The sequence below is a fragment of the Pagrus major genome, chromosome 13 (genome assembly GCF_040436345.1).
Source record: "Pagrus major chromosome 13, Pma_NU_1.0".
Lineage (NCBI taxonomy): Eukaryota > Metazoa > Chordata > Actinopteri > Spariformes > Sparidae > Pagrus > Pagrus major.
In genome coordinates this window covers 14613696-14629435 of record NC_133227.1, presented here as the reverse complement: position 1 = coordinate 14629435, position 15740 = coordinate 14613696, and the positions used below count along the sequence as shown (strand labels likewise).

Below are 15740 nucleotides of genomic sequence, written 5' to 3'. Positions count from 1 at the left end.
TGTACCCGCCGCCGTCTCGATAACGACGGAACTGCGGATGCACCCGAGCAGTAAGAGGAGAAGAGTCGCGGAGGACCTTCAGTGTCAGCCACTTCACACATCACTTTATTAACCAGCTCACCAGCAAAGTGAGAGGAGAGGCTTCCAGCTGCGGTGGGATTAGACGGCGTCCACGTCCCCTCACCTGAAGTGTCCCTTACCTTCCCGGAGAAGGTCTGTGTCTGGAGATTGGAGGAAAAAAACCACCTGACGGACTTGAAGAGCTTTGCCTGAGGCGACACAGAGCCCACATATATACAGCTGGGTGAAGGACATTAACACGGTGAGAAGTGGAAACTGGGGCTGCATCGACCATGGAGGTCTGTACCACTTCGAGGAAACTTACTCTGCTCTCACTCACCTTCCTGTGGGGGCTCTCAGGTCAGTGAGCAACTTATTTTACACATTTCTTCACGAGTGTGTTTTTCATACACAAATTAATACACTTCACATACATTTATATTTTATATATATTATAAAAATGCTAAAACTGGACTAATTATATGTCCAAAGGTGACATTCATTGATCACTTGTATCCACATGTCATCCAGTGTATCAGCAAATGAAGGAGTTTCAACATGAAGTACATTTTCTCCATTTTTAGCCTACTTTTTAAAAATATCTCCACATCCCACTCTTCAACATGTGACATGCGTTTCTCAGATGACTGGTACTGGAATCATCCCCACCACAGCCTAATAACTAATTAAGGAATAACAGAAAACGTCAGTGTCTGGGTTGTCTCCTGTATGTGTGCCAGAGGATGAAGAGGTGGATTTAAAGCTGAAACACCTGTTTGTTTTTCACAGGATTTGAAACAAGTGTGTTACACATGATTATGTCTTCCAGGGAAGAATAATCCCTTTACAGCCGCTGCAACATTGGCTCTGCCATCACTCTCTCTAGCAATGTATTAAACCCCTACTTTCACTGATAGCTGTACAGTACACGCAGCCTACTTTTCCCCGTGTCTTTGATTTAGAAAATTGGGGCATGGTACAGCTGCTCAAGCATTTTGCAAATGTTTTAAGGAATGAGGAGTTTTAAATGATTAATTCAGGTGAAATTTTTAACAGTGCTGTCTAGCATCATTTTACTCTTTACAGGGAAAGATTATGAAGATTTTTCAAAGGATATTCCAGACAGATTTTCTTGAGAGAACTTTCTGAGAGGCAGATTTGGTCTCCATCAGACTGCATCACTAGAGGTCATGTAGAGGTACCTTAAACAGACTATCATCTTCTTTAAATAGCAACAAGGGATTTCTGTAAGTTCATATTCGTCTGGTCATGAATCTTGAATCATCATTTTATCGTTCCTCTTGTCTCAACTCGACTCTCAGCATGAACAGAAACTACACTTGGGTTGATGGCGGTCATGAATACCTTTACGGTTCACTCTTAACTTGGCCATAGACTTCTCTCACGAACTGTCCTGCCCTCATATGGAAGAACAGGAGATATCCATTTAAGTTAGACAGCTCCATCCGCTCCAGGTGAGTGCGTATTAGTTCCAACAGACAGGCTGGTGACTTTCATTTGGCCTGCGAAACATGAAAGCAAGCAGGAGCTTCACATTTTGCCTGTTTTTGCTCTTGGCTGCCCAAAGCCAGTGTGTGCTTTTCTGCGCTGTTGCCAAAACAATCACATGCGCTGACACAGGCAATCTCAGGCTTGCTTGTTACACCCAGAGGGAGGGGTATTACCTGAGAAATGCTACCATTTTACCACGCAGACCTCTATTATGACATGATGGTTTTAACACCTTCAAGGCATTCCAAGGAGTGATTGCTAGTAATATGTCCTCGTGACTAATCTGGTGTTTTTAACACCAGGCTGTGATTCAGTGTCACAGCACATCAGGACAATACACGCAGAGGAGCTGACCTTGACCTCAGCGTTTGACTCACCATCAATTGCCCTGCAGGTGTGTCCTGAAAACACTGAGCGGTCAAGATACAGAGAGGAAATGTTCATGAATAGCAGCCTGTGGCAACAGGAAAGCCTTGTGTCCCTGATGTAGCCGTTAGAGCAGGAAGTGAGCGAATGTCCTCTGACAAACACGATAAGACCTCATTTGATGTTTTAGTCAAAAATCAGAGCAGTGGAGAATGTTATCAGAATGCCGACGTCAGAAGAAATTAATGAGTGATTGTGGTGACGTTAAGAAAAAGTCTACACACACTGACTTTTGACTGTTTGACTTACTCATCTGCATACTCTACAGTATATACTGTATGTGTGTGTGTATATATATATATATATATATATATATATATATAATATATATATATATATATATATTATATATATATATATATATATATATATAATATATATATACATATATATATTATATATATATATGTATGTATGTATTCATGTGTATATATGTTTGTTCATTCATTCATATTGGTTCATTTTACTCATTTCAGAGTATAATATTCAAAAAATAATTTTACAAGACAAATAATACATTTTTACCCACAATACTTAAGGAAGAAGAAAAACCTACCTGGCCTTTCTTAATGATAACATAACATACTGTAGATGTGAAATTTCCTCAAAAGCACTTCATAAATGCTGGTACTGGGCCACAAAATCAATATCATTAATATGATCAAAAATACCCAAATATTGATACTGCGTCAATAATCCAGGAATGACCATTTTTACTTTCACAGAATATTTCACAATTATATTTTTGATAATAATCATTAAAATGGATATAATGACTAAGTGTGTAAAGTACAAGTATCAGAACAAGTAGAACAGTCTGACAAGTTCAGAAAATGACATCACTTAACTGAAATGCAGCCTTTAAAACCAGGAAAAGACAAAACTTATGTCATATCATGATATAACGAGATCCAAAATCCTAAGACCATATAAAGTCTTAAATCACAATAACTATGTACTGTAATGTTGATATATTGTCCAGCCATAGAAGAGAATAACGTGTAGGACATTCTACTCACAAGAACATGTGCTTATCCTGTAAACAAACAAATAAATAATTACCTGCCATGTGTACGAAAGACTAGATGTAAGACACTGTGTCCTGGTACAATGTTCAGGTAGAAACAGGTTCCACACACAACACTGTGAGACACAACACAAGAAAGAACAGCTGGAAACACACAGATTCACTCACCTTTTCAGTTGATTGTTACTTTTTTCTTAATTGAATTTTACACCAAACTTCTTCCTCCTCCCAGCAGTTATGTCTTTTTTTTAATTAAACTTTTACTGCATAATAGTTGCTTCTCAAACACATGAACCCATTAGGATTGTCTTAGTAGAGTCGTGTTTGGATCAGCTAATTTGATTACATTAGCCTAGGTTCAATAGGCCGTGTGGCAAATTAAGCACTCTGCACTCTTGCTTAAATGAATGTGCCCTCCTGTCCATTGTTCTTTGGCAAATTAACTCAAGAATCATCTACAGGGAAAATTTCATCTTTTTTCTAGTATTATTTCATTCCTGCTGGTAATTTTTCGTTGGAAGTGTGGTTCAGGCTCATTCATGTTGCCTGGACAGCCTGATTAAATTACTTTAAGCCAAGTCAGATAGTTAGAAAGATGGTGTGTTAGACAGGATAATAGTGGAGTGGTTTGAGTGGTTTGAGTGATTGTGTCGACACTTGGTCTCCAGAAGTCTGGACAACCCCAGTTTGTGCTATTTTTAGATGTTCCCAGCTCCAATAGTATGCACTGGAAAGATCTACTTTTTTATTCCTAACATTAGCACTGTGTTTGAGTGGTGTGTGTGTGTGTCTGTGTGTGAGATGTGAAAGCATTTACATGAGCACAGGCGGTAATCTTGAAGCTAGACGTCCATTATATAAGGCCAGTTGTTCATGGCAACAATTTATAAGCCATGTCTTATCTTTCGACCAGCAATAGGACAGTTGCTCTTCTATTCTGGACACACCATCTGGCAAAAGAACATCTTCATTTGTTTTCCAGGTGGGTCCGACCATGGACTTTACTTATTTAACAAGGTCAATCCATACAAGCTTCAAAGGCTCCATTGGGATGGGGGGAAAGGAAAGCTGTGCTGCTGCTGATTTTCAATGGCAATGCTCAGTGATTTAGAGTAGTGAATGAGAGGGTTGCAAGTGTTATTTTTAGCTACATGTATTAATTTAACACAACCCCCCCTTTATAACACAACATGTCTTAACGCTTGGCACACTGACATACTCTATATATGACAATATGACAACATTGGTTTGTTTCCTGTTTCACTCCCTATTGTTACCCTGATAGCATTTCATTCCAAAATATATTATATGTCCCCTCAGACTGCCAAAGGGAGGGCCATGGAATGCAGTTCACCCAACTTACAACTATGGCCCTATCTCTAATTGCCTATTTCTTAGAATAATACCAAATGGATGTGCGGCAAAGCCCCTTTCCACTTTGAGCTGGGATTACAGCAGTTTGAAGCCAGCGGTTCTCATGTATGTGTCCCCAGCAACTGGTGCAATTTTGATTTGAGGAAGGAGATTGAGGGATTTATCAGTACATACGTAATGACAACAGTGCACTTTTTCCTCTCCGGTGCGGCAGTTTGCTGTCCAATCGTCAGTCCGTGCAAGTGTGCCAATGCCTCTTGTAATCCCATGTATTTACACCCACTGGCACTCTGAACAAGGCCCAGGAGAACAAGAACCTGAAGGGAGATTAGTGCAAGTTCATCCTTACTGATGGGTAAAGAGAGAGCCATCACTGTGCAAGAGACATCATATATAGCTGCAAAATCTTACCAAGCTTCTCCATATCTAGTTTTCTTCTTGTATTCTGTAAAACCCTCACCTTTCATTAATACGATATGTTAAGTCTCTTTGATTAGCTTGCTCATACATAGCCCTCCTACTTGTAGTCATTTTGGTTTTCTCTGTAGTTATTTGTGTTTCTGTGTAGTAATTTTTTGTTTCTTTGTAGTCATTTTGCATCTCTTTGTGGCCATTTTGTGTTTCTTTATAGTTATTTTGTGTTTCTTTGTAGTCATTTTGCATCTCTTTGCCGTCATGTTGTGTTTCTTTGTAGTTATTTTGTGTTTCTTTGTAGTCATTTTGCATCTCTTTGTCGTCATGTTGTGTTTCTTTATAGTTATTTTGTGTTTCTTTGTAGTCATTTTGCATCTCTTTGTCGTCATGTTGTGTTTCTTTGTAGTTCTTTTGTGTTTCTTTGAGGTGATTTTTTGTTTCCTTGTAGTTATTTTGTGTTTCTTTGAAGTGATTTTCGTTTCTTTGTAGTTATTTTGTGTTTCTTTGAAGTGATTTTTCGTTTCTTTGTAGTTATTTTGCACCTCTTAGTAGTCTTTTTGATTCTTTGTGTTCCTATTGTGTTTCTTTGTAGTCATTTTTTGTTCTTTTGTTGTCATTTTGCATCTCTTAGTAATTGTTATAATTCTTTGTGGTCCTTCTGTGTTTCTTTGTGGTCTTTTTGCGTCTATTAATGGTTGTTTGATTGACTTTCCAACAGTTACCACAAGCAACAGTCACATCAAACAGAGGCTCTGGCATGTACATCGATACTTAAATCTTACAGTAATTTGATTCTAAAAATACTGCAATTAAGCTCGGGGTCATGTAAACACCTTAATCTAATTATATTACCTTAATTAAAGTCACATTCACAGGATTAATGCTGTGATTAAAGAATGTGGAGCACTGCAGCATTAGCTGCATATTTTAAAGGCTGCTCTGACCTCTAAAGACCATGTTCAGGCTAACCATTAGAGGTTTGACAAGTTGCAACTCCTGCCCCACATTCACTGAGTTACTACTATTTTTAAGTATACACCAACATTCATATTTATAGTCTCAACATGAGATAAACTGTGGGAAAGCAGCATATGAATAACAGTAACTATTAGCGTGCTGCTTGGAGATGTCTGGGTGGGTTGCTGTCACTTGTGAATGCATGAAAATAGGAATTTGTGAATCACCTTCTATTGACGTGCTAGCAGCAATTACATGATTGTGTGCCTGCAAATGCAGACAGTGAGAAGCGGTGACTCAGTGCCATGACATACATGTTTGGATGTGCAGATATGTTGGTTGTCCCTTTTCTGGGCTTTCTGTGATGTCCCATCTTCATCCATGGACCCAGAAGGAAAAAGGCCTCCCCTCAGGGGTCATGAGAAAGGCACTGGGCGACTTTCCCAACATTCGGCCCTGGCCTGGGGACTCTTAAAGGCACAGACACACATACTTCCTGACTTCATCTTTCTCTTCCTCTTCCCTCTGTCGCTCTTTCTGTCCCTCCCCATCTTCCTCTCTTGAAAAGGAAGAATCCAGCATGGGCAGACTGACTGTATATGGGTGTTTATATTTTTTCTCCCATGAGTGATTGATGGCTGGAAAGATGCCTGCAGGCTCTGATAGAAATCTCTGGTGGACAGTAAAACATGGTTTTGTGTATTGTTTTGCATATGGGCTACATAAACAGAGTTATTCCCAGCTGTGTCTCTGGCCATTTACAACAATAATAGTTTCCCTCAACAAGGCATTATGAAAATACAGACATATGGTATATTTATAGAGACATCATCAATTCTGTTGGGTTTGTCCCAAGTCATAATGATGGCATGTGCTGCTTAATTGCATAGGAGCATGTAGTGTCTGCCTCATCCTCATCTCCAACTAATTTAGGGTTACCTGTGACACTACTGTAACCAAGCTTTGACAGTTCACTCACTAATGACTATTTAAAGCCAAGAGAGCCACGGGAGGCTCATCAGGTGTTTCTTAAGGCCAGCCTGGCTGCTTTTCTGGGTATTCCCGATCTTTTCCTATCTGCTTCTATAATAGTAACTACTAATAATAACTATTAATAGGTCACTGACTTTGCTGCTAGTGACTTTAAGCACTGTAGAAGGATCCAGCTTATAGGATGTAGTTAATTTAAATACAATTCTAATTTTATTGTAAAAAGTTATCACATAGAGCATTAGGGACATGGTACATCCCAACAACATGGTAAACAGAACCTGGAAAAACTGTTGGAAGTGTTCTGAAATCTTGTGAGAAGCAAGACAAGTTATCCAAGATGCTGATGTCGTGGGTCCAACTCTGTGAACTGTTGTGCCTTCACAGGGAAAGTCTGGAGTGGTCAGAGAGAAAAGAGCATAGTATGCACTCCAGAGGTGTGAATCTTCACTGGCTTAATTAATGAATCGATTCCATTACGATTCACCTGTCAATAATTCAAATGCACGATTCTTAATGCATCTCTATGTATGGCATCTTCAATTTTCTATATTAATGCACACTGCTATTATTTTATCATTTAATACAAGCAGTAAGATACATATAAACCTCCTTTTAATTTAGTAAGTCCTTTCGGACTACAACTACTACTTTTCAACACCCGTATTTCTGTGGCCCTTCTTAGTGCATAAATATTACCAAAAGAAAACATAAATCTGAAATAAATCATTTTCAAACAGCTCTGATTGAACTGATTGACGGCTGCCTTGCTCCAAACAATTTTACTGTTAGAACCTGAACCTTGTGTGTGACCTTTTGGATGTGTAGAAGAACATAGAACATTGATTAACATTAGATCCTGACTAATCCGGTTGGCATGTTGGGAGATTTAAATAATTAATGAAGTTAAGCTGCTGCGCCTCATGCGTCTCTCTTAATAGGGCAATTGGAGTCTCATTTGTGTCTGCTCATTTGTGCCTGACAAAAAATGAGGTTATGTTCACATCGTATAGAATGTAATATTTTCCACATTAATGATGTATTACTTCACCGACCCACAATCCATCGTCTGTTAATCAGAATGTTATTATTACCATGATCTGTAGTGGCTGCTGCTCTAACTGTGATCCATACTTCACTATAAGCAACTCTTCTGTAAGAGTAAGAAAAATAGAACATATTAACCCTGTTAATAAAGTGCTGTTTGACAAAAGTAGCCACCTGACAGTAGTATGTTCAGGCTCCTTAAAAAATGAACATTTTATTGAGTGTGTAACTGACACTGTAACCTCAGGAAGACAGAAAGACAATATTGCATTTATGACAAAAGCTGTGAAACCACAAACTGTCTGCTTTAAATAATAAAAAAAGCAAAGTTGTTTTTTTGTTGAACGTCCATTACAGTTATCTAATGGGTTTTGAAAGGGTCTCCTGAGGTCAAAGCTTTAAGATTTTTTTAAGCCACAGGGGACCCCAGTTACCAAAACTGGACTTACAGAGCCCTGATATTGCTGAAGGCTTCATGGCAGCCGTGCCTCCCAGTCAGACAAGATGACATCATGGCTGTGAACAAACGCAGCTTGCTTCCACTGCCGTTGACAGATGTTGCAAGCAGAAGTCAACAACAACTGCAGCCACATATCCTCCTGACCTGTCCTTCAAAAAAAAAAAAAAAGTTAATAAGGCTGTGGACAGACGGGAATTGAGGGCAGGGGCTTAGACAAGATAGCCTGTGTTAAATAATTCTTACTTGGAGGTACTTAGGTGGGGGTGGGGGTTAGAGCCTGATGCACTTATGACTTAAGAAACATTGACATAATCCTGGTTTTCTTCTTTAAATGTTTGGGCAGCTCATACTCACACTCTGCCAGTGAAATATCCATTTGTGAGCTGCTGTGTTGTTTTCTTTCCATTTCCCCTCCTTTCTGTCTTTCTAAGGAAGCTTTTAAGAAACTGCTCCCACATAAACCGTTCCAGCTAATCATAGAGATGGACAGGTCAACAATGCATGTTTAATTGTTGACGTGCCATATCGAACAGCCACTAAATTTGTCCTCTTGTGACACACGCTTATTCATACATCCAGAGCAGTTTCAGTAATAGGTGTATTACCATTGTACGTCACTGAAACCAAATTGGAAAGCTGTCATTGTATTCCATTGTATTCCCTTCCTGCTTTTACAGTTGAATAGAGGTGCTTGTTTTCCTGAGCAATGAAAGAAAAGGTCCATTAGCCAGAAAAGTGACACTGATTTGTGATATTGTGGTATCTAGGCATGTAGTTGTTTATAAAATCATTACCTGCAGGGTGTCCCTCAGGAACATTTGCCCAGTGGAGGCAGTGAGCTCTCTTATTTTTCCAATTTCATGCAGAATTTGGGTTCGAATGGTGGTTGCAAAAATCTGACTCATGTATCAGTTCTCTGATATGCATCAGTTATTCTTTGCAAAATCTTTCCTGACAGGTTGACGTGCTATTCTGATTTATTACTGAGAACCTGAGATCAAACAATTGACAATCTGCTAGAGCTCAATCACACACACTCTGATGCTTCTCACCCTCTGAACAATTTAGTTACTGGATGATGGTTTGGTCATTAATGAGAATTTCCCAATCAATTTTTTTTTTTTGGTCTTTGTTCCTGATCTGAGTCCTTTAATATTGGGTATTCGCCCATAACGAGTCTAATCCCGATGTTTACCTCAATGACGCGAGGCAGCTGTGCCATAGTCCCTTTGTCCGAAACAGGAACTGACACCTGTGTGCTGAGAAAAATGTCTTTGACATTAGCAGAAGTATAATTACTGTGTCCCGATGAGAGCCAGATGGAGTAATTGTGTATGAGGTGACACTGGCAGCAGGCAACTATGTGGAAAAAGTCATTATACTCAGACTATTAAGCCGAGGCCTGTGGGGTATCAGAGCTGTATTGGTGTTCTCAGCGAGGCAGAACGAGTGAAGGAGAGCCGTTAGAAAGACTGTAGGAGACACAAGTAAGGTTTATGCTACTTGTCTCCTTTAGACACCACAAGGGAAAACCCCTCCCTGGACACACTAACACTGCTAAAGTCATTAATCTACAGTATGATGTTTAATGCTGTTTGATGCAGCTTTGAAATCTCATATGTTGGTACTTTGCCTTTTCTCAACCCCCCCCCCCCTACTTAGTCATTTTCTACATCTCCATGACTTTCATGTGTCAACCCCAGGGTTGGCAGTGGGCTTGTTATATGTACATTATATATTGTTGTACACACATGAAATTAATGACTTGCACGGTCTTACTAAATCTGAGAAATGCATCCCCATGAAAAACAGGACTGTCACACACTGTAATGAGCTTGTGTCTGGCAGTTTGATCAGAGGTGTTGGGTATCTTTTACAAATCAACATTTTCTCATGTGACGCATCTCCAACCACCAGTAGCTTCAAAACATCTGGCAATTGGATACCATTGATTTAACCCTGCCTGGACAAGTACCTCCATCTCCAAACGTCAAACGAATGTATTTGATGTGCAAGGAGTGCAATGCCATGATTAATGAATATAACATTCAGAGGCCACACTGAGGAAACCCAAACGTTTGAGTGATCAGGGGACAGGGGTGAGTTTTTCCCATGCCCAAAAACTTTTTTTAAAAAAAGGTTTCAAATAATCTGCTGAAAATGTCTGGTCCATCTACATTTCCTGGTTTTAAAATCAAGCCCCATTGGATAGCCCTGCTGTTGAACCTACTTTCACACTGTGTATGCCACATGATAGCACTTTCTGCCAGTGCTACGATATATTCCTGGAGCACACACACACACACGTATTTAATGAAACTTGACTGTGCTCAAGTGGGAGTAAAGGTGCATTCAGGAGGATGTCAGTAATGATCAAGCAGTACAGTGCAATTTGGTGTCAAGGATTACTGAGATCTCTCCTCCCCCCACACACACTCAGAAAAGGCCAAAGGCATACAGATCAAGGAGTCGTCAAATTCAGATCTATTTTGGTGGTTTAAAGCATAAAGATCATATTAAATGTATCCAGGCTCTCAGTCAGAGACATTCTCTAAAGGAATGGTTTTAAATACACTTATCTGCTTCCTTGCTCAGAGTAAGATGAGAGGACTGATATCACTCTCATGTCTGTGCGCCAAATCTGACACAGCCAGCAGATGGTTAGCCTAGCGTAGCATAAGGAATGGAACCTTGTTGTTCTTACACTTTGGTTTTGCAGAGATTAAACAAACAAGATTTAATGTGTTGATTAGTGAGCTTTAGAGGTGCTGGTGGGGATTCTGTTTCTATCATCAGTCAGAACTATGCTAGTTGTTTCCCCGTTTCCCATCTTAATGCTGAGCTAATGTTCTTGTGACTGTATCTTCATACTTGTGGCTACCAATTATCTTCCTTGCCCACTGCCTCCACCAGCTCCACCGGCTCCATTGCCATTTTGCTTTTCTTTTTAGTCGGACAACGGACACTACAATTATCACCTGGAGGTGTCTGCTCCGTGCAGCAGCAGAGTCACAACACAGAGCAACAGGAGTCACATTTCATTTATCACATGAGTTCGACATTCCTGACGTGTTTGAGTTTGACAAAATGTACAGAAGTAGTTAAGTCAAATAACAGTACATACAATAGCTATGTTTCAGTGTTGAGGCAGCACACAAAATCCATCATTAAACATGGTGCAAATAAATTGTATTGTGAATTTTTTCAGAAAGACAGATTTGGCTATAAATCCCTTAAGCCCACTTGTGGCAATTTTGCCCCTCCTACACCAGGACACGCATTTCCCCTTCAGAGAAAGTCTTGTCGTGGAACTGCTCCAGATTGTTCTTTCCATCGCAGCATGGCATTTGTGAAGCACATTGGCAGTAAAGAGGAACAGGTGATTTGTAGAGTGTAATTGGTAATGAGCAAAGCTCTGCTGACAACATTCCAGCACACTTCCAAATACAACAAACGTAAAACTTTGGGCCATGAAATCACCACAGATCATTCCCCTTTCTCTGTGTGGGACACACCATTAATTAAAGAAAACAGATATGCTTTCATTTGGTCTGTCATCATGTCCCACAGACTGAGGTGTCATTTACACAGCCCACGATGAGAATCACCATCTGCCAGCATGATAAATGACTGCACTATCGATCCAGACAATTTAAAAGCACCATTTTGAGTTAGGCAGTCCAACCTAAAATACTTTTACTTGAGAGTCTAAGGCCCAATCCCAATACATCTCTTGCCCCTAACACTTAGCCCTACCCCTCCATTTTGCATGTTGATGCCTAGTGGTTGGGTGTCCTGATTCTTGTTGGGATAGATGGTTAGAGTGAAGTGTTGGGGCTACATGGCCCTCCAAAGGAGAGGCACACTTCAAATTGAGGGTTATGAGAACTCTCTGTCCTTCCAATGTATCACGGTACTTATCTTTATAACAATCAACGTTGTATTCCCCCTTTTGATGGCATATGAAGCCCAATGTTTAGCTTAACTCCAGCAGTGAAGTTGCTGCATTACCGCTCCTCTTACATAAGTGCAGTGCCAGGGTAGGAGCACAGGTTGCTAATGTTTGCCTAGAAAGCAGCGCTAGGGGCCAAAAGAATAGCATTTGGTATAATTGGGATAATACCAGGATTGTTACAGTACCACAAGAGAAATCAACGCAGCTGAGGATGGCATATTAGAAATGTCCGGTCGCATCTGTTTATATAAAGGTCATCGACAACGACTGATGATGTCTGACTTCCGGGCTTGTCCCTTTTCATGAGAGGAGATTTCAACCACTACCCTTTGTAAGGAGGCAAGGAGGTTCTCGAAAATGAGGGGTCGGGATGAATTTGAAATGAGATTGAGCCACACTGTCTTTAGATGATCAACCAGATAGTCCACAAACTGTAGCAAAGGTCTCTGCATCTCCAGAGCCAGAGCTCAGCTCACCTACGTGATTAGAGGTAAGAATGAAACTGGAGCCTTTCATGTAGGACCTGGGTAAGCCAGGGTTTTCTGTAGTCTCAGTCCTTAAACTTTATGCCCACCAGCATGGAAAAGTAGCCGCTCTATCGATCACGTAATTTCACAAGCTTGTGTCTGTGATGTTCCCGAGGGCAGGACCTCCTGTCAGCTCAGCACTCACTGCATTAAATGTTCCTCTGCTCTCTGCTGCACCTCAGGCCATTTCATTAATAACGTGCTGTCATTGTTTAGTGATTGAGAGAGCATAAATACATACATTACGTACCGCCTCCTCTTCTTTACGTTTCTTTCTTTTCTCACAAACATCTCCCTGTGGCTTTTATCAGCATTATTAAATCTCTACCTCCCTCGTCCTCTTCCTCTTTGCCCTCTCTTTTTCCTCTTCATTTCCGTCCAACCCTCCTCCTCCTCCTCCTCCTCCTCCTCCTACCCTTCATCTCATCTCTCCTGAGGGCTGCAGCTCCAGCATCTCATCAGCATCAGAGTCTCGGGTCAGCCGGGAGGGTTAGAGCAGGGGGGCTTTGTTACACCAGCATATGTGTGTGTGTGTGTGTGTGTGTGTGTGTGTGTGTGTGTGTGTGTGTGTTGGTCTACAGTATATGACTGTGTGTGAATACGGTCCTTCATCTTCACTCCTCAGCCCCAGAATGTGATGTGTTTATTCTTCATTCTCTCAGATAATTTCTCCCTCCATCTCTCTTCTCTCTCCACTGGCCCATGCCTCCCTGGGTGGTGTATGTAATTATAAGCTCTTATCTATTTTTCTGTCACACACAACTACACTCCGGAGAGAGCTCAGTTGATGTCATTATCTCCAATAATGGCTCAGAGGTGCTGTCTCCCCTTCAGCCCTCCCTCCCCCATCCTCACCACGCTCCATCATATATACAGTATAATTGCTATTTATTGAAAATATCTCCCAGATCGCCGCCCTCCTCTGTACTTTCTTTTGGCTAATGCACCCTCTCCCACAGTCAGTCATGGGAGTGGGTATGTTTTAATATGCTGCTAATATGCTCCTTTTTCCAATATGTAGGGGGATCTCCGCCAACACTGTCATAATTGGATTTCTCTTCTTCATTTTCAGTCCAAGTGACAACAGCCCTCCGAGAAAACGTGTTTTCATCAGATTAAGTGCCAAAGTGCTTCAAACAAACTCTATCACACAAACGGACAGTGATTTGCACAGTCCATTTATCCATAACAAGTCCTCCAAATGAAATGACAAAACAAGTGGTTTGTTCATGTTGTCTGCAACGACACAGTGTATTCTGATCTGACCTCCCAGCAGCAGGAAAGCCTTTTTTTTTGTGCATCTAACAACTGCTACAAATCACCTTCAGTCCTCTGTCAGCTTCTACACAGGATGAGTTCAGGCACAGTATTGAGGTTAGGTCACCTGAGTTTTGGCAGGCGCTCAGAACTCAACACACGATTATAGAAAACAGTCATGATTATGCACGCATAGTGTGAGTGAAATGTGTGAAGACAGTTGGACTAATTGTAGGAGTGTATGCATTCATGTCAGTCACATATGTGACAGACAGCTGGAAAATTGTGCAGACATGCTGTTAGCTGAAGGCACAAGTAAGACTTGTTGTTTTCAGAAAAATGGTTTGCGTTAATATGACCATTGTCAATGGTTACAGTACAACCCACATTGACTAATTGTTAGAAATGAGAGACTAACAGCAGTCCCCCGTGTTAAACGCCAATGCACTCATCCATTCTGGCCTCCTCTGTGCATGGACGTCATAGTCATGATGACCACGCCTGCTAGAGGACCTTTTCACTTACATAAACAAATAATGTTTTCAAATGCAACTGATTCTCTTGTCCCTACTAGTTGGGAAGACAGTGTCCTTTTCGAAGGGAGCGGTTTCATTTGAGTTGTATTTTTGTCCTTGCAGGGAGACTTCCCCTCACTTGCAGTAAATCCCCTCACAAGGCTAGTCTGGTCCAGCTGTCCTCACATGCAACCATTGTTAATTGTGAAAGTCACCACGGATCTGCTGCCTACAGAGTGGCTGGATCATTTTTCTCACATGTCTGACGCAAGCTCTATTTTCTGATTCTCCAGCCAAGAACAATGGCAAATAAACTGTCATGCAACTAAAACACAGGAAAGTACAAAGGAAGTACCAACTTTGACTGAATGCTATGTGTTGTGTTGAATTCCAGCCTCCTCCAAAGTGTCACAGTTGCCTTTGCTGTGTCCTCTACTGCCAGAAACACACACATTACTCCTTCATTCATCTCTCTTCTCTTGTATCTGTATGCAGCAGCACTACTGTACATGGGCTCTGACATACAGTACAGCAGAGCCACACATAATCTCCCCTGCACATGTGTTTGAAGGTGGAAGTCTCTCAACTGAATGCTAAACAGGATCTGTTAGGATTACGTTCGGGTTGGAGGCAGTTTAGCTTATTGCTGACTGTGTTTCAGAACTGGGATTGTGAGAATTGTCGCCACTTGAGCCACAGATTTCTCTAATGTCGCATGCAGAGTCTCGCTGAGCCACTCCGGGACACATGGGCCCTTTTTTTTTTAGAATGCGCCAACAGACAGAAAGCCTTTCAGTTAAGTATCATCATTGATGTTTTGAGTGTTCATTAGTGACTGGTCATTATGTTCACTGATTTCCTGAGGCCAACCATCCGTGAGAGGCCATTAACCTCAGACATTAAGAGTAATTAGGCAAAGTGCTCACTTTTTGTGCAGATATTTTCAGTGGATTGTTTATGTGGATGTATGCATGACATCCTGAAGGCAATTCTACATCAGCTGGGCAATTGACCTCTTGGTTTTCTATTTCTGTATTTCCAAGAACCCTGAATTCCTATATGCAGCAATGTAGGTTTGACTCAGTGAAAGGAAACGCTATTAAGGGGAAAAAGGATGAAACATCGGTGGTTGTAGTAATGCTAGGAGGGATCCTGTCAGATGGTTTAGGCCACACTCACATGCACATATATGCTGTATGTATACATGCACACAAAGGCC

The 15740-nt window shown here is 40.9% G+C and overlaps 1 protein-coding gene across 1 annotated transcript in view; it reads left to right on the top strand.

The window, feature by feature from the left end:
- esama (endothelial cell adhesion molecule a) overlaps window positions 1-15740 on the top strand; it is a 65298-nt gene continuing 49558 nt past the window's right edge. Inside the window, exon 1 of the mRNA XM_073479382.1 lies at window positions 1-420. Coding sequence (XP_073335483.1) covers window positions 354-420 — 67 coding nt within the window. The 5' untranslated portion in view covers window positions 1-353. The remainder of the gene's footprint in view (window positions 421-15740) is intronic.